We start from the raw sequence: 27,096 nt of genomic DNA on the forward strand, positions 1-27,096 counted from the left end.
ACAGCCTCCTTTCAGCCCGCGCAAGGCTCTGGTCATGTTGGGTCATGTCCAAGGGAGAAAGCAAGACCAGCATGACTGGAAAATAGGCAGCTCAGGACTGTTCCCACCCTGGATGCTTTCCCGAAAACGCCTGTGCCCCTCAGGTTGTGCACTGTTGTCACTTTGGATTGTCCTTTGTCATACCAGAACTTGACCCAACACTGCTTTCCAGCCTTCCTGTCTTGCAGCCCTCTGGTGCATCATCTGCCAACAGGGAAGGTGTGTCACCTTCAGTGTCACTCTCCTGCCTCAGCTTGCCTTTAGAGGTCACTGGGCCTGGTCCTTTTACTGCCTAGTCCCCAGACAACTGAGGAGCCACCCACAGCAGTGGACACCTGTCCTCTGCACAGGGAATGAACATGCTTCGACTTCACTCAGCTTTGTCTTTGGAAGCCAGAGTCCCTTGGTGTGGGGGCAGGAGTGTGACTGGACGCCTTGTTCTGAAATAAAGCAGCACCTACTTCACCTGTCTCCCTCCCCTTTCTCCCCCGCCGCTACAATGGTCTTTGGCCAATTAACTGACCTCTGTACTTCATTCCGATTTACTCACTTTCCCCTAATGTCCTTTTACTGGTCCAGGATCCCATTTACATTTAGTCATCATGTCTTTGCACTGAGGCAGTTTCGCAGACTTTCCTTGTCTTTTATGACCTTTATATGACCCACTTTGAGGAGTACGGGTCAGGCATACTGTAGGATGCCTGCTATTGGAATCCGGTGTTTCTTCACGATTACGGGGGTTAGCCACAACGGTGAGGTGCAGTTCCTATCACATTGTATCGAGGGCGGTTGACCCTGACCACATGCCTGAGGTAGGGTTGTCAGGTCTCCCCACTGTGAAGTTACTCCTCCCTTTCTTATTGTCCCCTGAGAGGAAGACACTGTGCAGCTACCCTTAAGCAATGAAGAGTCATGTGCCCCCTCCTTCAGGGCAGAATAACAGATTGTTTGGAATTGTTCTGTATGGGAGTTCGGTCTATTCACTCTCATTTTTGAGGCAATCATTTAATTACATCAGTAAGGACTCGTGGGCATTTATTTTGTACTTTGGGTTACAATTTAGTATTTTATAAATTTTGTTGCCTAGCATCTCTTCACACTGTAGCTTCTCTATACCACCTTTCAGGCCAGGGCAATGGTAGGGTGTTAAGGGTCCAATTTTACCAAGTTGATCTTCAGTTTCCTTTCTGGAATGAAAGGAAGATTCTCCCAATTCTTGGTGGAAGGAGTGTGAGTGACCCAATGTGACCACCATTCTCCCCTGCCTCAGCCTTCTAGGCAGCAGTGAGCTGGGCTACTGCTCTGGGTGAAGGCATCAATCTCCCTTTCCCTGTGAGGCTGTGGATCACCATCTCAGGCTGAAATGAGCAAGTGCTTTAAGAAGCCCATGTGCAGAGGGCTGCTGGTCATAGTGGGGCCCTGCTCTAGGCAGCTTTTAGAGTGTTTCAAGGCCTGGAGCCAAAACAGGCTGATTGACCAGCACCCTTAGCCTTCACACTCCCATTTGGTCTTTTGGCTAAGGAGACCATGCACTTACTTCCCTGCTAGAGACTCCCTCTGACTGTAGCTTAGATGTCCCAGGGTCCATCTATGCTATGTGGTGCTCCTGCACTTAAACCACCCCATGCCCTTGATGCAGTGTCCTTCCCCAGTCGCCCCCTTTGAGCCCTGGTTTTTACTGCTCACAATCCTGACCCATAGCCTGGTTTCTTGGCATCTCCGAGCTCCCAGAGGCATGCTGGGCATCTCATCACAGGGAGCCCAATTCTACGGGGCTCGTGGGTTCGTGGGGGGTGAAGTAAAGGCCTCCTTTTTTTGCTCTCAGGAAGCTAAGGCCAAGGAGACATAATACATGGGATCCTGGGAGGAAGCCGTCATCAGAGCACCTTCAGGGACAAGAAGCCTGCAGAGAGGCTGGGGGGGCAGCAGCTACTGCCCCATCTGCAGCGACTATTGTGTGCCTCAGGAGGAAACCTTGGCCCTTCTTGGCCCCAGCTGGCCTTGCCAGCTCCCATCCCTGGGAACCCAGCTGTGGGTGCTCAGCCAGGCCGTTGGCGGGGCAATTAAAACCCTGAATGGGTTCCAACAGGGTTAATCACAGCTGCTTTATAGAGGCGCCTTTCTCTGAGACTCTCCAAGCCCTCACTGTGCATGATCTCATCCCTCCTCTGGGGTCCCCCGCCCTGGAATACCACCAAGAAGCTGGGGCCAGAGTAGGTGAACAGCAGAGTAAGGGCAGTGCCGGAAACAGCCCAGGCTGCTGCCACCCACTTAGGCAGGCGGTGAGTGTTTGCTCTGGCAGAGAACAGGGCCCTCAATGCACTACACATAAGAGGCCAGCCGGCTGCCAGCCAAGCACTCTGAAGAGTCATGTCAAGACCTACTGTGTGCCAGGCCCTGCTGGGTACCAGAAACCCAACTGAATGAACTCACGCCCTGAAGCCCAGATCCAGCCCTGCAGACCATGGTCCTTGCCACCTCTGTCTACAGGACATTGGGAGGTGCATGAAGTCCCGGGAGCACAGATGGAACCTGGGAACTGTGGTGGTAGGGGGAGCCCTGGGGTCTGTAGGGGTGTCTCCCAGAGCAGGTGACCTTTGAGGCAAGACTTTGAGGAATGAGTCAGAAGGGAATTCCAGGCAGAGGGAAAGGCAAGAGAGAATGGCAGAAAAAGGTGGGGCCAAACCAAGGAATTGGGGTTTAGAGGGAAAAGACAGGTGTCAGGAGTGCACAGCAGCTTTCAGGGTAGAGAATGAACCGTTTCAGACAGCACTTTTCCGCTGGGGCAGTGGAGCAGAGTGGATGTGGTAAGGGGCAGAGGTAGGGCTGTTCCAGGTTAGAGGTGTGGCGTTGTTGACTGAAAATGTGACTAGGAGCTGGAACTTGTCTTGAGGGGACCAGGGAAGAAGTCAGAGATGACTGAGCAGGGAGCTGCAAGGTCAGGGAGGGGAGAACCCCGCTGTGCTAGGGGAGACCAGCCACGGCCTCCAGTTGTAGGATGGGCTCGGCCAACCCAGATGGGCCAAGGGACTGAGAGGCCAGCCTGCCAGCATGTGAGTTCCGCCTGTCAGAAGTTGGAAGGTAGGGACTCATCTTCCCGCACTCCCCTTCCCGGGCTCGGCAGCCACACCAGCTAGTGCTGTTTCATGGCCTCATTCCTCCCCCTAGAGGCTCCTGGAAGCAGAGCTGCTTCCTCTTGAGTAATTGGGTTTTGTGACTTGAAAGTTCCTTTGGTTGGAATCCCCAGAGTTGCCAGGTCAACCCACCAGCCCTTCTCAAGTAGCCACGTGAGCCTTTTAGGATCTGGGGGGACAGGGGGTGGTGTCAAGTCTCACTGAAGGGAGTTTCTGGAGACTTGCGATCCTGCTTGGAAGAGGGGTGCAGCTCTCACCCCCGCCACCCACAGCAATCAGAGTCAAAGTGCTCCTTCTCTGGAGTTAGGACTCCACCAGGGTCCTAGTCTGGCTCCACCCCTACAAGCTGCGACCTTACGAGTAGTTTCACCTTGTTAAGCCTTAAGTTTCTCATCGATAAATGAGACAGAAGATCACCCCCCTCAGAAGTGTTCCACTGTGATAATTAGCTAACATGTGATTTTCTGTCAAAACCAAGTTTACTATTTACCTGGAAGTGAAAGTGATTTAAATTCCGTGAAGGGCCTCCCTGGTGGCACAAAGGGTTAAGATGCAGCACTATGAAGTATGAAGCTATCCGCAGACACTGCAGCATGAGTTTGGATCCCTGGCCAGGGAGCTGACCCACATGGCGCAGCAGACCTCTCCTGACTTGCCTGCTGCTCCCCTCAGCAGTGTATTTCAGTGACTCCATCTGTTCTGCTCCCCACTCTGTCTCTGGTGAATCTGCTCACCCCCCGCACTTTTGGCCTATACCACAGTTCTGGTGTGTATAAATAAATAAATTTTTTAAAAAATAAAATAAATTCTGTGAGCCCCGTGCTTACTGCCCCCGTGGGCAGAGTAGTTACTGTTACTGTCAATGCCTGGGAGACTGGCTGAACACTGTCTCGACCTGCCCGTATTTTCTAGGCTGGGGTCCTCGCTCTGCAGCTGGCATCAGAGGCGCTGACCCTTCCCTCTGGCCGCCTTTGCCTACCTCCTGTACTGACCTCAGGTTTTGCTAACCAGAGAGGCTCACCGAGAAAAGTGGGAGGACAGGGACCCTGGGGCTCAGAGGGGACCTGAACAGAAGGCGTGCTGCCCAGTACACCAGGGCATCTGCAGGGCAGGGCAGCCCTAGGTCTGTGGGGGTTGGTCAACACCTTCTCTGCACCAGGATTGGACTCTGGGCACAGTGTTTACCAGAGCAGCACAGGCCTATTTATAGCCTCCGCTGCTCTTCTCTCTGGGTCACCAGGGAGGGGGCAGGGGTGGTGCCTCAGAGCAAGGGTGGTAGCAGGCGAGGCAACCCAGCTCTGACCTGCTGCCACTGCCCAGACCCCCAGGCCCTCCCCATGGCAGAGAAGACCCTCCCCTTGTCATCGAGTCTGCGTGCTCTGCGCCTGCAGCGGGAATGGCTGGAGTGGGCGGACCGGCGGCAGGCTGCTGCCCAGCAGTGCCGGAACCACAGGTGCCCCCCAAGTTCCCGGGCCCGACTCACTAGGCTACGCCGCTCTTGTCTAGACCCAGCTGTCCACAATGCCCTGTTCTCCGGCGACCTGCAACAGGTCCAAGCCCTGTTCCAAGATGAAGATGCAGCCAACATGATTGTGGAGACTGTGAGCAATCAGCTGGCCTGGTCGGCGGAACAGGGTAGGGTAGGGAGCATGGGGTGGGGGCAGAAGAAGAGGAAGAGAGAAGAGCATGGGGGTGGGGAGGGGAGAGTATGGGGCCTTGCCCTGCCTCCAGGCCTAGACTATATCATTTTTTCCCACTGCCCAGTCCAGCTCCCTCACAAACAGAGATGAAGCATAATTAGTGGTTTGCATATCTTATCAGAATTAAAGTTACATTCCATATTATATTCATTACCCAGTAACAGTTACATTCTAATGTAATTTTTTTCTTTGAATATATATATATCCACACATATGGGTATTTTTTCTTTCATTGAATGAAATTATACTCCATATGCTATTTTACAACTTGGTTTTTTTTCACATCACATCTTCCTAAGTCAGTAACCATAATTTCACATAATGTTTTAAATAGGTCACACTCAAGGCCTTTGAGAATCATTAAGTCAGGGGCTATTTCCATTCCTCTTGTCATTTGTCTCTCTTGGACAGAAGAATGTTTGTATTGCATTTCCAAGGGGAAGTAAAAACAAAAACAAGTGACAGGAGCCCACTACCTGTCAGACACAACCACGTGCCTCCATTAATGTCCACGTGCCCTGCAGTGACCCTGTCACCGTTCTCGAGATGAGACTTCATCTCAGCTAGAGAGGTCAAATCATTCCAAGCTCTATACGCAAGCAAAACAGCCTGAGTCAGAAATTGAATGGAATTTAAAATGTGAAAGATTTCCACTCCACTTCACTAGGCTTTGTCCATTTTTCTCAAGGCTGCCCCCCACAAAGGAAACAGGAACTCCTCCACAGAGGAGAAACTGTTGTTTTTTATCCCAAGAGTGGAGCAGCAAATTTATCGGATATTTTCTCCAATTCCACCCAAATTTTGACCCAACCAGAAGACATGATAGGCAGTTCTCTAAAGCAGTTGTTCAGTTTGTATTCACTAAAATCATGTAGAAAGGCCTCCCTGGTGGTGCAGGGGTTAAAGACAGCGCTATCAAGCTATTGCCAGCCACTGCAGCACAAGTTTGATCCCCCTCGCGGGCCAGGGAGCTGACCCACATGGCACAGCCTCGCCCGCTGTGTATTTCAGTAGACCTGCCTGTTCTACTCCCCATTCTGTCTCTGGTGAATCCTCTCAGCCTCCACACCTCTGGCTTACACCCCAGTTCTTGTATGCATAAATAAATAAATCTTTGAAAAAAATGAAATCAGGGCCTCCCCGGTGCCGCAGCGGTTGAGCGCTGGGTTGTGAAGCTGCCCGCAGCCTCTGCAGCGCCGGTTTGATCCCCGGCCGCCCGGGCGAGGGTCCCACCTGGCGCGCAGACCTCTCCTGCCGCCCGCTGCTCCCCTCAGCAGTGTCCTTCGTCAGTCTGCCTGCTCTGCTCTCCGCTCTGGCTCTGGTGAATTCTCTCACCCTCCCGCGCTTCTGACTGTACCCAGTGCTTATATGAATAAATAAATAAATCTTTAAAAAAAAAAGAAAGAAAAAAGAAAATCAAATCATGTAGAAGGTGTAATTCCCAGGGCCCAATTCAGATGTACTACTAGCTATTTCCAGTAGGGGGCATAGGCACATGCATTTTTTTAACAAGCATAGGTACTGAGTTTTTACATATTATGAACCACCCCTCCCCCCAAACCAGAAGAGATAGCCCAGTCCCCTTCCCAATATTTTAAATAGGTGCATAAATTCTACTATATGGATTGCCATTATTTTTTATTATTCCTCAAATAGATTGGGTTCCTTAAAGAAAACCAAAAACTTTTCACTAGCAATATGATGAGCATCTTTGGGTACTTTCCAGATGATTTTCCCAGGATCTCTTTGAACCAGAGAGTTTGCCCATGTAAACCAAATATCTCAATTATGACAGATCTGCTCTTAAGATGGACAGGAGATAGCCTCAAGCCCCACTAATGGATTTGGGGTTCCAAACCCATGGAGAGCTTATGCGCTCCACAGGCTTCAAATTCCTACTTGACTTCAACTGTCAGAACCACCAGGATGGGAACCCACCCAGGACATCCTGCAGGATGTCCATCGTCCCTCAATGATGCCCATCATCCCTAGACCTTACTCCTAAAAAAAAATGCTTTATCCAAGATTTAGGAAATCCAAGGACTTACTGCAATGCAAACAATTTAGTTGGATATCAGGCATTGAAATCCTTTGAACAAGTCCTACAATTCAGATCCAATGCCAGTTCCACAATCAACCCTTCTCCTTACTCTTCCTTTCCCTACCCATGTGTCTTATCTCACCCTCCACCCTTCACCCTACTTTCACACCACTCTCCCCAAATCCAGGAGTGCCCCAGAACTCCAGGTTCTTTGAGTTTTGTTTTTTCACCACTCCCAAGCTCAGCTTGACCTTCCTGCTTATCACTCCCCTTCCAAAGTCAACATCAGAGCGCCCAAGTGAACAAAAAGAGCCAAGTTCAAAGACCCAGAAGTTTCCTTAAGGAGATTCACCCTCCTTAGTTAGCCCTTGTAGTTTTAAAGAGGGTTTAATTTTTGTTCCTGTGACATACATAGTACGTTTTGTTACAGATCAACAAACTGTTCTAAACCTTGTTCTAATTTACATTCCCAGTCCAGGGCTTGAGTGAACCCCTCTCCAGAGGTGTAGCCTGGCACAGTGTTTGTGCTCTGTCAAGGGTACAGAGGGAAGGTCAGTGTCAGCTACACACCACAGCCTACCTGGCCTGTGGTGTGTTTTCTCAACTGCCTGTTTTCTCCCAGGATTTTGGGTACTGACCCCCAAGACCAAGCAGACGCTGCCCCTCACCATTGCTGCAGCCCGAGGCTACACTGACTGCGCCCGTCACCTGATCCTCCAGGGGGCTGAGCTGGATGCCCGGGTCGGGGGCCGGGCAGCCTTGCATGAGGCCTGTGCCGGGGCCCAGTCTGACTGTGTGCGGCTGCTGCTAACCTTCGGTGCCAAGGTCAACGTGCTGTCTGAGGAGGGCTCAACCCCCCTGCATCTATGCACAGCCCCTGAATCCTTGCAGTAGGTGCCCAGGGCTGAGATGGGGAGTGTGTATGTGTGTGTGTGTGTGTGCGCGCACACATGTGCATGCACATACCCAGGTCACAGGCCAGGAAAAAGGGAGAAGCACCTCACATGTACATGTCCTCACAACAGTCTGGGAGACAGGCCCCATTCTACCTAAGAGAAACAGCTCAGAAAGGGCTAATGGCTTCTCCAAGGTTATAACAGCTAAGCCCAGGAGGCAGAAGGCCTGACGACCTAGCTGATTTGAGGTTAAGCACAAGAAAGATTTCACCTGGTGTTTTTCAACCTTAGTATGAACCCTACCCACTCCTCTCACCTTCTTAAGATCAGTTTCTTAGGCCCTGAGTAATGGTATTTGTACTTTTACAAATCAGGTCCTCAGACAGGGCTGGTGGTGGCAAGGAGTCAGGTCTCCTGGAGGAGTCAGATCCCCTCCAAAGCCATGCACTGAGGTCCTCTCCCAGTCAGATCTAGATAAGCGATGGACCCAGAGGTGATCCAAGTTTCACAGCCCTTTCTTGAGCTCTTACCGGCATATGGTATACTTTCCAACAGACTTGATCCTATTTATCCAGTGAGAAGGGCTCTGCTAACTGGAACGCTGCTAACTGAGCTTTTCAGTGTGATTTTTCAACATTGAATGTTCAATGTTAGTGTTTGCCAATAAAAACTAGCCCGTGATTGGAATTTATTGAGGAAATAAATCCAGTAGTTTGTGGATGACTGACTGCTCCTCAACTCGTGGCTACTGAGCCTAGTGGACATGTGCCCTGGAGAGAATTGGAATTTGGGCCATCTGGGGAAAACATGGGTCATCAGCGTTTCCTTGGGGTTGATGGATCTGCTCCTAAGTTTCCAGGGACTGCCATTTGGATGTGTCATTGTAAGTTACTGTTAATTTCATCATTCCTTTAGCTTGTGTGTGCTTGGTTTACCCCACCACAGTTAATGATACATACTTGCCTCAAATGATTAGCTTATAATTTTCCCAGAATTAGAAGACTGTGAGACTGTGCTCCCTAAAATCTGATTTCTGTTGTTTGATTGTGTTTGTTTTCCCTGGGGGAAAAGTGCAGTAAGCAGTCCCCGGTGCTTTCCCTGAGGAGGGGGTGAGGCTAGTCTGGAAGGGTGTTCTCCAAGTTTAGAGGCAGGGGAAAAACATTAGCACTTCTATTTCTTTCTCTTTTGGCTCATACTGTTTAACTTTCTATGCGTCAGAGGGTTCACCGTAGTGGGTCTTCAAAAATTTTTGTGTCTTACCAAAATGTTAGAAGACCACCCACAAATGATTCAGAACAGGGTCTGGGGATCCTAATCAGATTGGGGGGGGGGGTCAGGTTAGACTGGGAGGGTCTGTATGAGCAATGACTACTAATTCTGCACAGCCGCTAACTTGCTGTGTGTCCTTGGCTATACTGCAATCTTTCTGGGCTGAAGTTGTTAATCTGAAAACTGTAGATGTTGATGGTGACTTTGACAGGTCTTAAGATTGGCTGTTTGTCAAGAGGCGTCTGTGAGTCTGATGGTGCACACCAGGTTGGCCTTGAGGGGAGGCGGTGGGAAGAAAGGGGACAAGGAATGATAGGAGGCTGAGGGGGTTCCCAGGCCAGGCCTTGGTCCCTTAGGATTGGCCTTGGGAACTGCTTGCAGGTGTGCCAAACTGCTGCTGGAGGCTGGAGCGATGGTAAACCTGGCAGCAGGGGACAGCGAGGAGACACCTCTGCATGTGGCAGCATCGCGAGGGCTAGAGGAGCATGTGGCTCTCTACCTGGAGCAGGGTGCCAATGTGGGCCTGCGCACCATCCAGGGCGAGACGGCCTTGAATGCTGCGTGTGCCGGGGCTGAGGGTCCAGGCAGTTGCCAGAAGTACCAGGCCGTGGTGTGCCAACTCCTGAAGGCTGGAGCTGATGCCAGGGCGGCTGGGCGGAAGCGCCACACACCACTGCACAATGCCTGTGCCAACGGCTGTGGGGGCCTGGCTGAGCTACTGCTGCACCATGGGGCCTGCGCTGGAGTCCGCAACGGGGCAGGCTACACCCCCATGGACTGTGTGCTACAGGCCATCCAGGACAACCCCAACTGGGAGCCTGAGGTCCTCTTCGCTGCACTGCTGGACTACGGGGCCCAGCCTGTGCGTCCTGAGGTGCGAAAGAAGAGTCAAGGGTGTTGAGTCTGTGTAAGGAGGTTCTAGTTGGGTGGAAGGAGCCTGCCGCAAGAATTACCTTGTCATAGGGGAAGCCATGGGGCCAAGAGATGAAAAGCCCGAGCTCTGTCCCCTTCTTGGGAAGGACTGGTGAGGGTTATGGGGGAGGGTGTGTACGGGAGGAAAGAGCTTCCAGGAAAACAGTCTGGGGCCAAAAGTTGGAGCCCCTTTGACAGTGGGGTAAACTGAGGCATGGAGAAGTATGAAGACAGACTTAGACCTCTGCTCCCCAAATTTGGGTATGAGGGGCACTTGGTTTGGCTGAGGGTGCACCTGGGTCTGCCCTTGGTTGGAGGAGGCATGGCAGCTCTTTCTATTCCTAGATGCTGAAACACTGTGCCAACTTTCCTCGGGCCCTGGAAGTCCTGCTTAATGCCTACCCTTGTGTCCCGTCCTGTGACACATGGGTTGAGGCAGTGCACCCAGAGCTGTGGCAGGTATGTCCACCCCAGGGACGTGGCTCCATCTAGAGATGTCGAGGAAGAGTTAGCCCCAGGCCTATCCCTGCAGGGTGGGCCTCCTGGAGGGAGAAATAGGAAGGCCCCTGAGCTGGAAGGGGATGGGCAGAATGAAACCCCAACATCCTAGGGCCCCCAGGGTCCTGGTAACTCAGAACAACCTCTTAATTCCACACACATCTCCAGCTGCACTCTCCTCTGCATCAGTCGACATTTATCAGGCAACTCTGACACAGCAGGTACTGTGCCAGCATCTTTGGATAGAGGGTGGGTATAGACATGGCTGAGACCCCGCTCTGCCCGGTGGGCCTTGAGGCTACGGCCCCTGCAGGACCTCCCTGGCTCTGAACCTAAGTCCTTGGAGATGCACGAGACACCCAGATGGGTGCATGGTGCCAAATCCCAGGGTCCCCAGCGTTAGGTCGCTCCTAGATGGAAGGGCAGAGTGAGAGTGCTGAGCCATCTGACTGTCCCATCTGGTCCAGGAGCACGAGGCCTTCTACAGCTCAGCCCAGAACATGGTCAACCAGCCCAGGCGGCTGCAGCACCTCGCCCGGCTGGCTGTGCGTGCTCAGCTGGGCTGCCGCTGTCGACAGGCCGCCGCCTGTCTCCCATTGCCGCCACTCGTGAGGGACTACCTGCTGCTGCGTGTGGAGGGGCGCATCCAGTAAGCCCCATATCAGGCTGCTCCCACAATGTGACCTGCCCCTTCCATCTGTGGCTTGCCCTCATTCCTAGAAGACCCATCCCTGGCCTTCTTGTCCAGACCCTACATGCCCTCGTGAGCCAGCTCATCCCTTCGCTGACTTCTTGAGCCACCCGCTGAGCCTCCACCCCAGCCTGAGCTTCAGCTCCTCTCTCCAGTGGGGAGAACCGCAGTTTCAACCTTTGCCCACTTTCTCCTCCTGTGCCCACCCAGGCCCCAAGCCAGGAGATGATGATCCTTATCGGCCCCCTTTCCATCCATGTCTCCTAGCAGTGACAGAATCTGCATCTAGTTGCACTGCCTCTGCCCCACTTGCCTAGTTGCTTGAACCTCGCTGACTGGTCTTAAAACCCATGGCCTGCAAGGATGCTGGAATAATCTTTGAATCACAACTCAGACCATGCACTTTTGTGGCTCCTCTCTCCCTTCAGGTTAAAACCCAAACTCAACAAAGCAGAAAAAGCTTCTAGCCCCTGTCTCAGTCAAACCCTCTGTCCTCCTGACCGCCTTTCTCCCTTCTGAGGCTCCTGTAATCTGGCCTTAGTAAACTAGTTACCAGTTGCTGATGTGACCAGTTCTTTGCTTCCATACATTTGCATATGCTGTTCCCTCTGTTTGGATTACCCTTCCCACATTTTCACCCTCATTAAGGCTATCCCAAAGCACTATCTCAGCAGAGCCTTCCTCTCACCACCCCAGGTTAGAGTTCTTAAATAGATACCACTTAAAAACCTGTGTCTGCCTCAGCTAAGCTGAAATGGGACTGTGTTCCTGGAACAGGCATTTCAGCTACCGGTTGTTGAGAAAGGAAAAATGCATGATGCCTGAGACCCATTTATGTCATGTCTCCCGCCCTTCCCAGTGATGTACAGGGCCTTAAACAGTGGTGACCACTCTCCTGGTCCCTGAGGGCCCATGACAGTAGGACCAGCCACCAGCTGTCACCTCCTCTCACTTCCTCCTCTGGTCCCAGAGTCAAAAATACCACCATTCATTGTTAAGAGGAAACCTTTCAAGCTAAGCCAGTTTTCATAAACACAAATAAATGATTTATGTGCAGAACCAAAATGTGGATGTTGTGAGGTTGACAACTGCTGAGATACTATGTCTCCATGTTTATTTCCTCCCCTCCCACTTTATACTCTTCTGTGGTTCCCAAATTTTCTGCACCGAACAACAGTTATTTTTGTGATAGAAAAGAATTTATAAGAACAGCACAAGGCCCCTCTCAGACCGGAGCCTGCAGTATCTACCCGGGATGGAACTGAGGGGTTCCCAGCAGACTCCACTCCTGTCCTTTTGCTGAGGGACCTTGAATTCCTCACTGCCATTGCTGAATGGAGTCCCATGGGAGAGACGGGGCAGGAGTCCTGGGATTGGCCTCCTGCAGCTATAGCCCAGCTTTTCCTTTCTGGAGAGATCTGCCAGGGTTCCCTTTCCCTAACTTGCAGATAATCTTTTACCTCATTATACAGAGCAGCAACTTCTCCTTTCTGGATGACATTTTTGCTTTAATTTCCCTGAGTCACAATACCCAAGGGAAGAGGGAAATCCTCTCTAGTCTTGGGCCCAAGCAGAGAGCCTCTCATGAGGGGAAATGCTGAGCTGTCCACCCTTTCCAGCAGACGGACCCGAGCGAGAACAACCTTTTCTGTTACATTCCCAACTACAATAAGAAATCTGTTTAAAAGATACACATGATTATGTATATAACGTTGGGATAGGAGATTTTGCAGGGCAAGAGCATAAAATAAATGATGAATAGATTTGGATACAGAAAAAAATTAAATTTGGTTATAAAAACACCATGTCATAAACACAAGTAAAAGGCCAAATATTGGAAAAAGTAGCTTCAAATAAAGGTTTCATTACCTTGATTCGTGAGGACAGGAACAACATGTTTTATCACCATGGTTGATTTGGTGCCTTGCAGAGACTGGACACTGGAATATCTGTCAAGTCAAGGAATAAGGAAGCTTAACTTCACCAGCAATCAGGGAAAGGGAAATTAAAACAACTATTCACCCACTAGATTGGGGAAAATTTTAAAGATTGATAATATGCCATGTCTACTTATATATGGAGAAATAAGTTCTTTTTCCTTCTACTGTTGAGAAAGGAAATTACCTCTTTGGTGGGCAATTTGGCAGTACCCTTAAACACTGCTCCCCAGTTAGACAAAAGGCTGGTACAAAAAGAAATATTCATCCCAGCATTGCAACAACTCAACATGTGGGAGGTAGTAAACAATCCACATTATGGAATATAATTCAGCCCTTACAAAACCTAGTGCCCACAGTGGGAAAGAAATGAGGAGGGACTCCAATAGACCAGCAGATGTAGTGCCTTAGAAAGATTTCCAAGACTGCTGTTAAGAAGGAAAAAGAGGGTGGAATACAATATACATGGCCAACCAAACCAAACCCTATGACTATAGATGAATAGAAAAAGGCCTGGAAGGCAGTGCCCAAGAATTTCCTGCCTGGGAAGGGAGAGGGAGTTTTATAGCCCATATTTGAATTTTTAATAAGGGGATACACACAGGTTCTAGTAAAATTAAAAGATTATTGTCTAAGGGATGAAAAGGCAAAAGGCAAAATTGTTCATTTACAAAGTGGCTGATGAAATATTAAAAACATTCAAACTCACACAATCAGGTGAATGATAAAGAACATACACACACACAAATAGAAAAACAGACTCCCTTTTGCTTATCAAACTGGCAAAGGTGAAATGAGTAATATGTAGTGGTTAGGGCAGGTACACGTTTTGTTTTTTTTTGTTTTTTTTTAAAGATTTATTTTTTATTCATTTATACAAGCACTGGGTACAGTCAGAAGCGCGGGAGGGTGAGAGAATTCACCAGAGCCAGAGCGGGGAGCAGAGCAGGCAGAAGGACCGAAGTACACTGCTGAGGGGAGCAGCGGGCGGCAGGAGAGGTCTGCGCGCCATGTGGGACCCTCCTCCGGTGGCCGGGGAGCAGCCGGGGATCGAACAGGCGCTGCAGAGACTGCGGGCAGCTTCGCAACCCAGCGCTCAACCGCTGCGCCACCGGGGAGGCCCCACGTTTTGTTTTTTTAACAAAATGGATTTAATAAAATGGATTTATATTTAGATAAGGCATTTAGGATTTACAGATACATTTACCATCCTACAGCCTTCATAATTGCACATAAAGGTTTAAAAATACTTAAGTTCATTAGTTTAGGAAAATTAAGCATCTCATAAATAATTATAAAAAATGTCAAAGGAATTCAGATCCATTAAAATCTTATGTTAATTTTTAATTATTACTATAATTGAAAGAGACCAGCTTTGGGTGGTGATATAGTACATGTTACTGGCTTCTTTCCACTTTCAAAACACCTTTAACTACACCTTGTCCTTGGCTGGACACACCAAGAAAAAGTGCCCCTCTATCCCCAGGCAATCCATCCTCCAATCTGTCCTCCTCGTTCTATACACTTATCTTGCTGCCATGGCTAGTTTGACTTTCCCTCCAAACAACAGATGAGAAAACTCTCTCAAATTCCCAGTCTCTTTTTCGAACCCATCCATCACTCATTGAAGGAGTATCAATTATCTGTTGCGATGCAAAAAATGCTGGGACAGAATTTAGAGATATATAACAACAAAAGAAAAAGCCAGTTCCTACCCTCAAGAAATTTGTTAAAACAGAAAATAAAAAATGACAATAAATGTTATGGCAGAAGTCAGTGCATACAAAAGCATACAGAGCGTGTCTCTTTAACCCTAAATGGATGAATCAGGTACCTATGGGTATTGGGAAAAGCTGGATTTCCCACCTTCTCCCCAGTGCAAGCCCAGCCAGTGGATTGGCCCACCAGACCCCCCCCCCCAAACACGTGTTTTCCCCTCCAAGGCCACTGCTCAATTATCCTTTTTCAGAATGCCTTTACCTTCTCTTCTCTACTCCTCCGCTCTGTCCTCTTGGCTTACAAACATCTTCAGCATTCTCACATTTCTCAAAATCTCCCCTATCTACTCCTTGTTCCCCACTAACCTCTACCATGTTTTGGGGGAAAGGAACATGTATAGATGCCAATTACACAACTGGTGGGAATGGAAATAGTTAATCTTCTAGAAAATATTGCTTAAAAACAAAACTACTGAAAACAATCTAAATGTCCACCCAAATGAGACGACTGACTTAAAAAATTATGGTACAACCTGGGAGGTAATACTGTTAAGCAACTTTTGTTGGCTCCTGCTTTTCCTGCTGCCCTAAGCTGCGCTGAATCTGTGCCTTTTACCCACACTCCCTGAGACCGCGTTCTCAGAGCGCCGGATGGTGACTAAATTGTCTCCCGACTAGTCTGGAGCCGAACTCTAGGAAGTCAGAGGGGCCAGTTGTTACTGATCCCCCTTGCAGAGCAGTAATAAATCCGATCAGCTCCGGCGGCTGAGAACAAGACTGGAAAAACAGAAGCGTCGCTCGGGCTCCGTCCAGCCCAGCCCACTCAATCTTCCACAAGCGAAGCCCCACCCCTTGCCAAGCACCTCCCACAGCCCTCTGGCCCCGCCCCACAGGACTACTTAGGCCCCGCCTCACTGAATTTCTTAGGCCCCGCCGGCGCGGGGGCCTCGAGAGGGCCTTGATCCCGCCAACAATGACTCCGCCTCTTCTTCCGCTGAGAAACCGGTCCCTTTTATTTAAAGAATACGTTTACGTCAGCCCGCCTTACGTAGCTTTGCGTCATCAGTGCAAGGCGCGGAGGCGGGACTTCCTCTCTCTGGTTCTAACAGCTTCCGGGAGAAGCCGGAAGAGACCGGACCCTGAACAGAATCAGGGCTAGCAGCCCCTCCCCCGACCCCTACAGAAAGGTGAGTCCATGGGCCGCCCTGGCGAAGTGAAAACACTTAGTCTGGCCGTTTCAGGTGAGGACGTCCTTCCCTATCCAGGCACAGTACCGATCCAACCCCCTTTGGTTTCCCATGACTCTTCGCGTACTCAAGCCCCGCCCCCAACCCCAGCCCCGCCCCGAAGTTTGAGGGGTGTGGATGGTTTGTGACCCCTCACTCGACTCCCTTACGGCCTGAGAGCTGGCCTGTGTACGGCGGCCGGAACCAGCCAGCCTTTCAGCTCGGTGGGCCCATGGACCCCACTCCAGCGCCGTGGGAATAGGACCGCCCAAACGCGGAGCCTTCGCCTCAAATCAGGCAGAGTCGGGGACCCCTCCTTACCGTGCAGTTAGGGTCCCTCAAAGGCTGAAGAGAGAGCAAAGGCCTCTGAGGCGGGAGACCTGAGGGCCTGCCTGGCACCTGTCCACGAAAGTTCCCTGTGTCTTTGCCAGTCTTTTGCGCCTGTATTCGTTGCAGTTTCCTCTTCTGTACATCTAGTTTAATAACATTAACCTTTTTACCATGAGGGTTAGTTGTGGGAGTGATAAATAACTGCTATCATTAATTTATTGAACAATTGCAATGTGCCAGGCATTGTGCTAAGTATTTTTGCCTCCATGATTCCCCGTCATCTTCAAAACAACCTTATGAGGTAGGTACTATTTTTAACCCCATTTTATTGATGAAAAAGCGAAGGCTGAGAAAGTTGTCCGAGGTTAAAAAGCCAGTAAGACTCAAGAATAGGATTGTAATTAGTTTTTGTTTTTGTTTTCCTAACTCCAGGGGCCATGTACTAAATAAGGATATGGAAACTGTCTAGATGTTATGTTCCACAAATATTCTTTGAGCAACTACTATGACATTATGCTGGTCACGATGATTAGTACAGAGAGAAGTTACACGTGATCTTTGTCTTCCAGAAATCTAGTAGAGAGAGATGGACAGCTAGATGGGTATAGTGAAGTTTTTTAGCTACTGTGAGAATAGTGTAGAAGTAGCCATCATCAGACTGAAATTGCCCAGGGACTGCTTGAAAGCAGCAGATTATCCAAGGGAAAGAATAGGTACTATGAAGAGCAACCCGAGATCCTGCCTGCCTTTTTAAGAAACTATAGAGGGAGAATATAAACAGCACGGGGAGAGAGGTTGAGATATGGAGCTGTTTATTTCCAAATAGGTTCTACTCAGGTAGTGGTTTTTGCAGTTGTAAGCCTGTGGTGACCCAGGAGGATGGTGTTTCTGTTGTCTGTTCTGTGTGGCTCCGAGATTGTCCGAAGACTCTGGGAGCAGACATACATTATGTCTGCTGCATAGTGTCTGCTGAGGCTCCTACAGAGTTGTTCCTTTGTGGTGGTCTAACTACTTTAGAAGATCAATTTTCTTTTCTTTTTTTTTTTTTTAAGATTTTTTATTTATTTATACAAGCACTGGGTACAGTCAGAAGCGCGGGAGGGTGAGAGAATTCACCAGAGCCAGAGCGGGGAGCAGAACAGGCAGAAGGACGGAAGTACACTGCTGAGGGGAGCAGCGGGCGGCAGGAGAGGTCTGCACGCCATGTGGGACCCTCGCCTGGTGGCCGGGGATCGAACCGGCATTGCAGAGGCTGCAGGCAGCTTCGCAACCCAGCACTCAACCTCTACGCCACTGCGGGGGCCCAAAGATCAATTTTCTTTGGCTCTTAACATCTGGGCCTAGGTCTATGACCATGAATCCATGAATGAGAGAGGATTCAAATGAGACAATCTGGAAAGGGTGACTGCCCCCACAATAATATATTCTAGGCTTTTTTTGTCTTTTGGAGGCTGTTCAGAGAAGCATATTTGTTTGATCGAACGATAGAAATCCTGGAGAAACTGAGGGCTCAAAGAAGCAAATGTTTTTCCCCGCCCACCAAAACCAGCAACAAATAGTAGCAGCAGCAGCAAGAAGACTAGGAGGTTTTCCTGATGATCTATGCTCATTGGGGGGCTGGAATGTGAGAGAAGAATGATGTAGAACCTGAAGGCTAGTGTTTCACAATAGAGGCAGAGAGTAAGTCCTTACCTTTATCTTGGGGATCCAGAATTAGGAAGGTTTGTTCCCCCTTCTGTGGGACACTGCACTCCGTCTTATGTCCGGACTGGGCCAGTTAGGATCTAAAGAAACTAGAAACCTGGTCGCATAACCAGAGGCCCTGCTGATGCTATCCTCCTTTGTTCCTGCAGCGTGGATCCAGTCAGCAGCCAGGCCATGGAGCTCTCTGATGTCACCCTCATTGAGGGTGTGGGTAATGAGGTGACTGTGGTAGCAGGTGTGGTGGTGCTGATTCTAGCCTTGGTCCTAGCGTGGCTTTCTACCTACGTAGCAGACAGCAGTAGCAACCAGCTCCTGGGCACTATTGTGTCAGCAGGCGACACATCCGTCCTCCACCTGGGGCATGTGGACCATCTGGTGGCGGGCCAAGGCACCCCAGAGCCAACCGAACACCCCCATCCATCAGAGGGTAATGATGAGAAGGCTGAAGAGGCTGGCGAAGGTGGGGGAGACACCACAGGGGAGCCTGGAGCTGGGGGTGGTGTGGAACCCAGCCTTGAGCATCTGCTTGACATCCAAGGCCTGACCAAAAGACAAGCAGGCCCAGACGGCAGCAGTCCAGCGGCCCCCCTGAGAGCTGAGGATAGCGCCTGCCTCCCTGCCAGCCCGGGCCTCATCAATGTGCGGCTCAAATTCCTCAATGACACTGAGGAGCTGGCTGTGGCCAGGCCAGAGGATACTGTGGGTGCCCTGAAGAGGTAAGTAAGCTGGAAAATGGGAGGCTGCTAATACCCCAGACCCCTGAGACCTTGGTTGCCTCTGAGGAGGCTGGGAGAGACAAGTTCAGGAGCAGCAGGGAAGTGTCAGGTCCTGTCCCTCCCTGGGGGGAGTGTGGGGGGTGTGGGGGAGGGCTGTCTTCCTTACAAACCCACCCTTCGGTTTTCTTCTGTTGCCCTGCTTTGTTGATTCAGGCTTGTTTGCCGTCTCATTCCTTGCCTTCTGTCTTTCCTTCTATCTCCTTCATCCTTGCAGTAAATACTTCCCTGGACAAGAGAGCCAGATGAAACTCATCTACCAGGGCCGCCTGCTGCAAGACCCAGCCCGCACCCTGCGTTCTCTGAACATTACCAACAACTGTGTGATTCACTGCCACCGCTCACCCCCAGGCTCAGCTGTTCCAGGCCCCTCAGCCTCCCTGGCCCCGTCCTCAGCCACTGAGCCACCCAGCCTTGGCGTCAGTGTGGGCAGCCTCATGGTGCCCGTGTTTGTGGTGCTGTTGGGTGTGGTCTGGTACTTCCGTATCAATTACCGCCAGTTCTTCACAGCACCTGCCACTGTCTCCCTGGTGGGGGTCACTGTCTTCTTCAGCTTCCTAGTATTTGGGATGTATGGACGATAAGAACATAGGGAGAAAATGAAAGGCATGGTCTTCCTCCTCTGTGGCCTCCCCCCTTTCCTGGCCAGAGCTGGGCCTAAGGGCCTGGGAGGGAAGGGTGGAAAGGCTGTGGGGTTCCTCTTCTATAGGACACAGGAGGCAGGTGTGGGCCTCCCCTCATGTCCACATGAGGATACAGACAGCCCCTCTGTGCAAGCACAACTCAGGTAGAAATGAGGATGTCATCTTCCTTCACTTTTGGGGTCCTGAGGTTCAGAAATGAGCTGACAGCCCAGCTCAGCAGGGAACCTGGGATCTGAGGGTTCCCTCCCAGCTGTGGCCCTAGCTCTCCCCATTGTCCGCATGTCTGCGCCTCAGCACCCAGGGCCGCCCGCCAGGGCAGCTCAGCATGGCCCCGGCATACCTCCGTAGGGAGCCCGGAGTATCTTTGGAATCCTTAGTGGAGTCTCCCATCTTTTGAGACTAAAATCACACAGGAACGAAGACTGCGTTAGCTTTCCATGTAGGCACCGAGCTGCCTCTCCCTTCTCCCTCCGCCCCTGTAGCAGGAATAGGGTGTCCTCCATGTTCTGGACAGTTTCCAGTGTTCTTTTTTTCAAAGCACTTTGCTTGTATTTTGTTTTTTTTAAGAGTCCTTTCTAGAACTCAGTCAGGAAGGGGATTGGGGGCACAAAGCCAAGCCCCCAGCATTGGGAGAGGCTGGGCCACAGCTGCTGCTACCCTAGGCCTAAGGCTGTAAGCAAGAGACAGCTCTGGCCCTCGGCCAGTGTCCTACCCTTCCCAGCTCCAAGGACGAGTTCTGGGTATACAGGCTGGGTCCCGGGCCCTGTCTCTGGGGCTCTCGGATGGAGGGTCGGTGTCTGTAACTGAATAAAGTTCCATTTTGTGGCTGTGGAGCCTCCTGTGACATTTAAGAGAATGGCTTTGCTCTGCCCCCAGCGCCATGGTAATGAGGGTGGGTAGGCCGGGCTACCAACAGGAGATGCAGTTTATTTACACCAGCAGCCATGGGGGCAGGGGAAATACACAGCGTTTACAAAGTTAGCTACCTGTACAGGATGGATTACATATGCAAAAATAAAAATCTCAAGACCACAGGACAGCGTGAGCCCCACCCCCCTCCCCCAATGACCCCAGCATGCGGTAATGCCAGGCGGGTGGCCCCTGGGCATGCGGGGGGGAGTGATGCATGGAAGGAAAAGCCACCGGCCATGGAAATTAGTACAGAACCCCCCCAGACACACTCAGACACATGATAGGATACAGGGTGGACGACACCTAGCCGGGGTGGGAAGGATGGGAATTGAAACCCACACAGCCTGCTGTTAGAGGGAGGGGAGTGGGGAGCTCCTAGCCCCTGTTCAACTACATGGTAGGGGGGCACACTCTCCCTGGAAGGAAGGGGGTTTGCTCCCTCAGGGTTCCTGCTGGACCAAGCCCATCTCTTACCCAGCCTGGGCAGGGGGCTCTGTCCTGAGGGCGGGCCAAGGAACAATGGGGAAATTGATGTGGACAAACCAGTTCCCAAACTACTTCCCACTTCTCCCTCCTCCAACCAGAAGGGGGAAAGGGAGAGGCCAGAGGGGAGAGGGTACGTTAGGGCCTGAGCTGCAGCTGCCTCTCAGAAGGGAGAGTGGCCCTCAGCCTTCCTCCCTTCACCTTCAGCCTACTCCCAAGGCTTCATCTGGGAGCAGACTGGAGGCTTGCTGAGATCCTCCTTCCCCTCTGGCTTCCCCTCAGCGGGAGAAGGCTGTGGAGGGTCAAGAACAGAGGAGCCCAGGCTCCAGGATTTATTCTAACTCCTGCCATTGCTTCGCTCTTTAAAAAATAATCACAATTCTTGGGTTAAAAACCAATTTGTAACTAGGCATCCAGCCACAATCAGAACTACCCCAGGGGCAGATGGGGGTTCCAGACAGAGCATTTCTGCCCTCTCTCTTGTTCCCTTAACCCTCTAGGGTCCCTAACCCAAATCAGTCCAACCAGTCCTGGGTACTAGCTACCCAAATGTGGGATGGCTCCTCGGAGGAGGGTAGGGGACATGTCCAGCAAGTGCCAGAGAACATGGCTCAGGGTCAACGCCGTCCCTGTGTCTGTCAGCTCTGCTCCCAGCCCAGACTGCAGTCCTCCGGCTCAGCTCCTGGGAGCGATGGTGCCCGCACGGAGGTGGAACGGTACATCTCTTGAGGATGTAGGTCAGGAAAGCGGGCACACTGGCATGACAGTCCCACAGAGGGGCAATGCCTAGGTATGACACCCCTTCCCTCTCCACTGACGACCCAGAGCAGAGACAACCCTCTCTTCCCACCCCACTCCTAGCAAAGGGGGAGAGGTACAAGATCAGGATTTCCTCAGCGCCCCAAACCACAAGTACAGAATAAATAACTTAAAAGCGGCTAAGGGAGGGGAAATGGCAGGCTTCGAAGGCAGGAGCTTGGAGAGAGGAACTGAAGCTGGTCAAGGTGAGGGGTGGGGGGGGGGGGGTTGGTGGCAAGCAGCAGTTGGGAACTTGGGCTGCCCCTGTAGGGCAATGGGGCAGGGTAGGCAGGAGGAACATGGGGCCACCCCAGGAGGGTGAGGCTGGGCCCCTTCCTGGGGCAGGGAATGAGGTAAGAAAACATTTCAAATAAAGCAGCACCGTTCCCTCTCACCTTGGGGCCCCACTCCTCACCAGCCCTGGGTCAGGGAGGAAAGGTAGGGGGGAGTCATTTTGACACACAGCTCCCTCTTCCTACCCTCCCCGTGCCCATTCCTTGAAGCTGTAGAGGCTGGAGGCCCTTTCCTGGCACCCAACAACAAAAGGACAGCTCCTGCTGCCAAGGAGGCCCATGGGGACTGAGGGGAAAGGGCTGCCCCTGTGAGGGGCAGGGAAGGTGGCGGCAGTTCCGGACGCCTACCTCGGCAGACAGCTCGCTGTGCCTGCCTACCCCTGGGATTGGGGGCACTCGACAGGATTCTGCACGCACACAGGACACGCCCAGCCCTGCCCCCCCAGCTCCAAGCACCGACCCATTCACATTGCTGAGGGCAGCTGGGGGAGGCCCCCTCCAGGCTCAGCTTCCAACCCACAGCTTCCTGGGTAGCCATAATGCTCCTCGGCAGGGCTTAGTCCAGTTCCTGGGGTGGGGGGCAGGCAGTGCCCTGGCACTGTGCCCAAGTCAGGCCCCTGGCCTAACTGGACATCCAGTAACTCACAGAATAAATAGGAAAACTGCCTCCCCACCAAACTTATGTCCAAGGCATAATATGTCCAGGTCTGAGTCCTGCATGCCGAGGGGTCGTGCTCCATTGCAGAGGACCCTGACACCCCCCAGGGGCACATAATTGGATCCTCTGCCTGCCTGGCTCACCAAGCTGCCCAAGCCCAAACCCCCAGCAGCCGTCCATGTGCCAGGTTCTGCCACCTGGGTGGGGGTTGGGAGAGAGGGCTCTGCACAGCCAAAGGCTATCCCTTGCACCCAAGTCAGTTGATGTCATCGTAGATGCTGGGCGTTGGGGGTGCCGGTGGCTTTGGCTTCTTCTTCTTATTGGAGCCCAGGCCGGAAGCAGTCCCTACCAGGCTCAGATGGGATTTCTTTTTCTTGGTTTTCCGTGACTCGGAGCTGTTGGTACCTAAGGAAAAGAGAGGAATGAAGGCGGGGCTGTGGTAAGAGAATACCGGTGTGCCCAGCCCCATGCTCAGCTGTGTCACCTACCTAGACCCCATCCCTGATTCTCACTCGTCTTGGAGGAGCCTGAATCAGAGGGTGAGAGGTCAGAGGAGCCGTCCCACTGAAGCCGGCTGATCAGGGCCTGGCTGTCAGTCATGTCAAAGCTGTCATTATCCAGAGAACTCTCGACTTCTGGAAGGACGCTGGAAAGGGGACGAGCCAAAGGAGGGTTTTCCGGGAATCACCATTCTAACCTCCCACAACCTACCGCCCCTCTTCAGAGGATCACTTACGCTGAGGGTCCGAGGAAGTAAATCCGCACAGCTCGCCGCTGCTCATCTGTGTGCTGGGGGCAGCGCAGGGACCTAGTAGGGAGAGAGGAATCAGACCATGACAAGGTAGGGAGGGTCTAAGGAATTCAGGTGAAGCCCCGCCCCCTCAGGAGAGGTGGGAGGGATGGACAGTCAGGGAAAGGAGGGAATCCTGTTGCTCCAGTCCAGGGGTACTCCCAACCCATGCTCAGGGTGAGTGTGCAGGAGGGCCCCCTGGCCCCTCTTCTAGATTCTGAGCTCACCTTGTGCACATCTTCTTGGTGTGTTCAGAGATCACCCCACATTGCTAGAAAAGGAATATAAGCTGAAAGGAGGGATGGAGGGGGCCTACTCTAAACTCTAGACCATTCTCTTCCCTACAATGCCAGATTGCCCAAGTAGAAATGGCCCCCAAGTGTCCAGGTCCCAGACTACTACTGGCCCAAAAACCTAATTCCAGAGAGTGAGTGCTGACTGCTGTCACCAGTCTCCTCCACCAGGGCCCTGACCACTGATTGTGGCTCTGGCCCACTCCCAAAGGGACCCTCCCCACCCTGGGGTCCCTCACCGTGGTGAGCAGGCTACGCAGCTCCTCCGGCCCCAGGGTCTCATAGCTGATCCCAGCTGAGTTGTTATACTGGGGAAGAACCAGAGTACAGGTTAGAGAAGAGGCAGTCAGTGAGGGGGAGCAGAGAACCCCTTCTCATCCCTTCCCAGCTGAGGCTTTAGGATGGCCCAACGGTTTTCCAGTGATTCCTTCCATCCCAGCTGCATGTGGGTGAGGAACTGGGACCCAGAAAAAGCAAATACAGAAGACCTAAATACCCCACCCACCTAAATGCCCCAGCTGTGGCATTTTGATCTCCACTTGTCCAAATCCCACCCAATTCACAAGGAAAATGGAGAGATCATAAGAGGGGCAGCCACTACTCACCTTAAAAGGATCCGAATTGCTAAGTTCCCCTGAAGAAGAAAAAAGAAGGGGAAGGGTGTTTGATGCAGAGGTACAGACAGAGAACCCTGAAAATAACCAGAGAGGAAGTGGGGGTGACAGAAGGATCACAGGCCCTCCCTCAATACCCCTCTCCCCCAGACCCCCCACCTCCGCCCTCCAGCAATAGTCCCAGGAGCCACAATCATTCCTGCTGCTCCAGCCCCACTTACCGTTTTTGTGTTTTAAAGACTTGGATCTTCGAGGGGAATTGGGGTTCTGGAATGGGAGATACCATAGCTTTGGGGAAAGGGTAACGATAAGGGGGAGCCGAGAGCCCAGGGAAGGAAAAAAGATTTGACAAAGAAACATCCTCAAATTGCTCCTTTTCTTCCCCACTAAGAGGCCTGGCAACCCATATACCCTCCTCCCCAATGCCCCAAGGCCTCTCTACTGCCCCTCCTGCCCACCATAGACACTCTCACCCTGAAACCCAGAGAAGCACCCAATGACCTCAGACTTGAGTCAAGATACCCACGGACTCCCTGCCCAAAGGGGAGGGTATCTGTCCTTCACCCACATTTCCCTCATGCTTGCCCCGGCTCTCACCTTGTCTGATTTTCTCTTCTTGGCTGTGGTAGGACAAAAGGACAAAGGGCAGGGTCACTTTTAAGTTCCTAATCTAAGGATGTCTAAAGAAAAGTACAAAGCTATACACTCCCATCACCCCCTGGTTCAGGATCACAACTCGGGGCCTTTATACCTACAATTCCTACTTGCCCGCCTCACCCCACCGCCCCCCAAATTTCCCCAGGCCCCGCAAACACCTTTCTTCTCCGAGCCATAGGACCAGTCGTTGTCATTGATGTCATCGTTGTCCTCTTGGTCACTCTCAGACTTGTTCATATTGTTGCTATTGGCAATCCTGCCAAGGGCGGGGAAGAGAAAGGGTCAAGACTGCGACCTCTCTCTGCCTCCAACTTCAGAGTAGAGTGGAGCTTCTGGGGCGAAGCGTGACCCACCCTCCGTGTCCCACCAATGCACCCAGGGAACTATATGGGCTACAAATGGCGAGCAGCTCTGGCTCTAGCAGGGGGAGAAACCCTCACCGGCGGTTGGCGATCCGGCTGCTGTTGCGACCCATTCCCAGGCACTTCTCCAGATGGGGAGCGAAGCGAGAGGCGGCAATGCTGCGGCTGCAATTGGGGCAAACACACTCCTTGCTCTTCCACTGGTTGAAAACCTGTCCAAAGATGTCCAACCCCGGCTGGTCCACGATCTCTGGGGACAGGAGAGGCGTGGCGATCAGGGCAGGTGCGGGACCTCACCTCTTGTTCCCACCCATGACCTCTTCAAACCCCTGCCTAAGCTCACAGGAGCTCTAGGCTGCACATCTGGTGCATTTTCCAGAGAAGGAAACTCCAAGTACTCCCAGAGCAGGGCTAGACAGCGCTCCTTCGACCCAGAGGCTCACCAAAATCCTTCATGCTATCAGGGTCCGTGTCGTCCAGGAAGAAGTAGCCACACTTGACAGCCCGGTGTACCTCAAAGCAGAATCCCAAACAAGAATCCTCGACCAGGTCCGCGTATATCTCCTGAGCGATGGCCTGGGCCCCAGGGGAGAACACCCACGGTCACGAGAGTGACAGCCCCCTGGACTGAGAGCAACTCTCACCAAACAAATCGCCTGCCAACTCGCCCTGGCCAAAAATAATGCTTTCTTTGCCATTTTCCCCATCTTGACTTCGAGTTCTTTCTTCTTCCGGATCTTGGGTCTTTTCAGCTGGCTATTCCCTTTAAGGAACAAGGCTGACTACCCAAATTCCTCTTAGACGTGGATGCCAGATATAGCGACGTAGAGACATCAAGAAAAAGAACTAGAGGCACACGTGGGGGAGCCCTCACCTCTAGTTTGCTGTTATCCAGGCCAGACAAAGACATTTCCTCCATTTTCATTTGTAAACTCTTGTGGAGACGGCGCTCTGACTGCTCATAGCACAGCGGGCGGCAACACGGCTGCACACATGGGGGTGGGGGTGTTGGTGTGAGTCCAAGGCACCTCTGACGGCTGCCACCTCCCCTCCGCACCTCGCTGCCCAGAGCTTAATCCTGGCATCAGGATATACCTCTCCCCAGGGCCCAGGCTCACTAAGCCTGGATGTGCTTCCAGGGCCTGAAACCTAATGGGGGCCTAGTCCTTTCAGGGCCTCAACTCAGGCCCTGCACTCCACTGCCAATCAGAATCTAGGTCCATAGGAGGCAGCAGCTCACCCCAAGTCCCCAAAACTCAAACCCCTCTTTGATACCCATGGTGCAATGCAGCAGGGGGAGGAGAAGGAACTCCAAGGCCTCAAAGCAAACCCACAGGGTGTGGCAAAGAAACTGCACAGGCTCCTAAATACACCCCCTCCCCTTCCCGAGGCTCTCCTTAGAGTCACCTCTGCTTTCAGCCAGGATGTCCACTTGGGGGGGTACTGCTACCAGAAGTAAGAATGGCCCTAGGACCCTACAACCTTCACCCCATTCTGTCTTCCCTTGAAATAAGCCTGCCACTACAAGGGGAGAGCAGTGTCTACAGAAGCATAGAGCTTGGGGACATTTCCAGCCACCAGGAGCAAGAGGGGGTACAGCTTGGTGGGATGGCATGCCAGGAGTGGGCACTCCCCTTACCTGTTCTTCTTTTAGATAACCACCCTCCCTCCCTCAGGACCAGCCCGGAAGTCTCTCCAAGAGCCCCAAAGTCCAAGAATCCCCA

General features: G+C 52.0%; 3 protein-coding genes across 8 annotated transcripts; 2 read left to right on the plus strand and 1 right to left on the minus strand.

The window, feature by feature from the left end:
- Positions 1-4,510: 4,510 nt before the first annotated feature.
- ASB16 (ankyrin repeat and SOCS box containing 16) lies at positions 4,511-11,221 on the plus strand (the record flags this gene model as incomplete). Its single annotated transcript, XM_084238416.1, has 5 exons — positions 4,511-4,808; positions 7,537-7,804; positions 9,461-9,953; positions 10,337-10,450; positions 10,957-11,221. 5 exons carry the CDS (start codon positions 4,511-4,513, stop codon positions 11,140-11,142), a joined length of 1,359 nt encoding a protein of 452 aa, XP_084094542.1. The 3' UTR covers positions 11,143-11,221.
- Positions 11,222-16,657: 5,436 nt separating this feature from the next.
- On the plus strand, positions 16,658-19,452 carry TMUB2 (transmembrane and ubiquitin like domain containing 2; the record flags this gene model as incomplete). Of its 2 annotated transcripts, XM_084236716.1 has the most annotated exons (4): positions 16,658-16,692; positions 18,245-18,522; positions 18,634-18,811; positions 19,086-19,452. In XM_084236716.1, the coding sequence occupies 4 exons, from the start codon at positions 16,658-16,660 to the stop codon at positions 19,450-19,452; spliced, it is 858 nt and encodes a 285-aa protein (XP_084092842.1). The 2 variants fall into 2 exon arrangements, with proteins under 2 accessions (XP_084092842.1, XP_084092841.1); XM_084236715.1 differs by having other exon boundaries at positions 18,245-18,811.
- A 3,460-nt stretch (positions 19,453-22,912) lies between these two features.
- Positions 22,913-26,457, minus strand: ATXN7L3 (ataxin 7 like 3; the record flags this gene model as incomplete). 5 transcript variants are annotated; one of them, XM_084237254.1, is made up of 12 exons in its annotated part: positions 22,913-23,061; positions 23,145-23,302; positions 23,393-23,464; positions 23,674-23,717; positions 23,979-24,047; positions 24,345-24,430; positions 24,575-24,641; positions 24,951-24,973; positions 25,169-25,266; positions 25,451-25,622; positions 25,816-25,948; positions 26,247-26,457. In XM_084237254.1, the coding sequence occupies 12 exons, from the start codon at positions 26,295-26,297 to the stop codon at positions 22,913-22,915; spliced, it is 1,122 nt and encodes a 373-aa protein (XP_084093380.1). The 5 variants fall into 5 exon arrangements, with proteins under 5 accessions (XP_084093380.1, XP_084093384.1, XP_084093381.1 ...); XM_084237258.1 differs by having other exon boundaries at positions 24,345-24,373; positions 24,575-24,620; positions 26,247-26,297; XM_084237255.1 differs by having other exon boundaries at positions 24,575-24,620; positions 26,247-26,297.
- Between the last annotated feature and the right edge of the window lie 639 nt (positions 26,458-27,096).

Source organism: Talpa europaea (assembly GCF_964194135.1).
Source record: "Talpa europaea genome assembly, chromosome: 7".
NCBI classification, from domain to species: domain Eukaryota; kingdom Metazoa; phylum Chordata; class Mammalia; order Eulipotyphla; family Talpidae; genus Talpa; species Talpa europaea.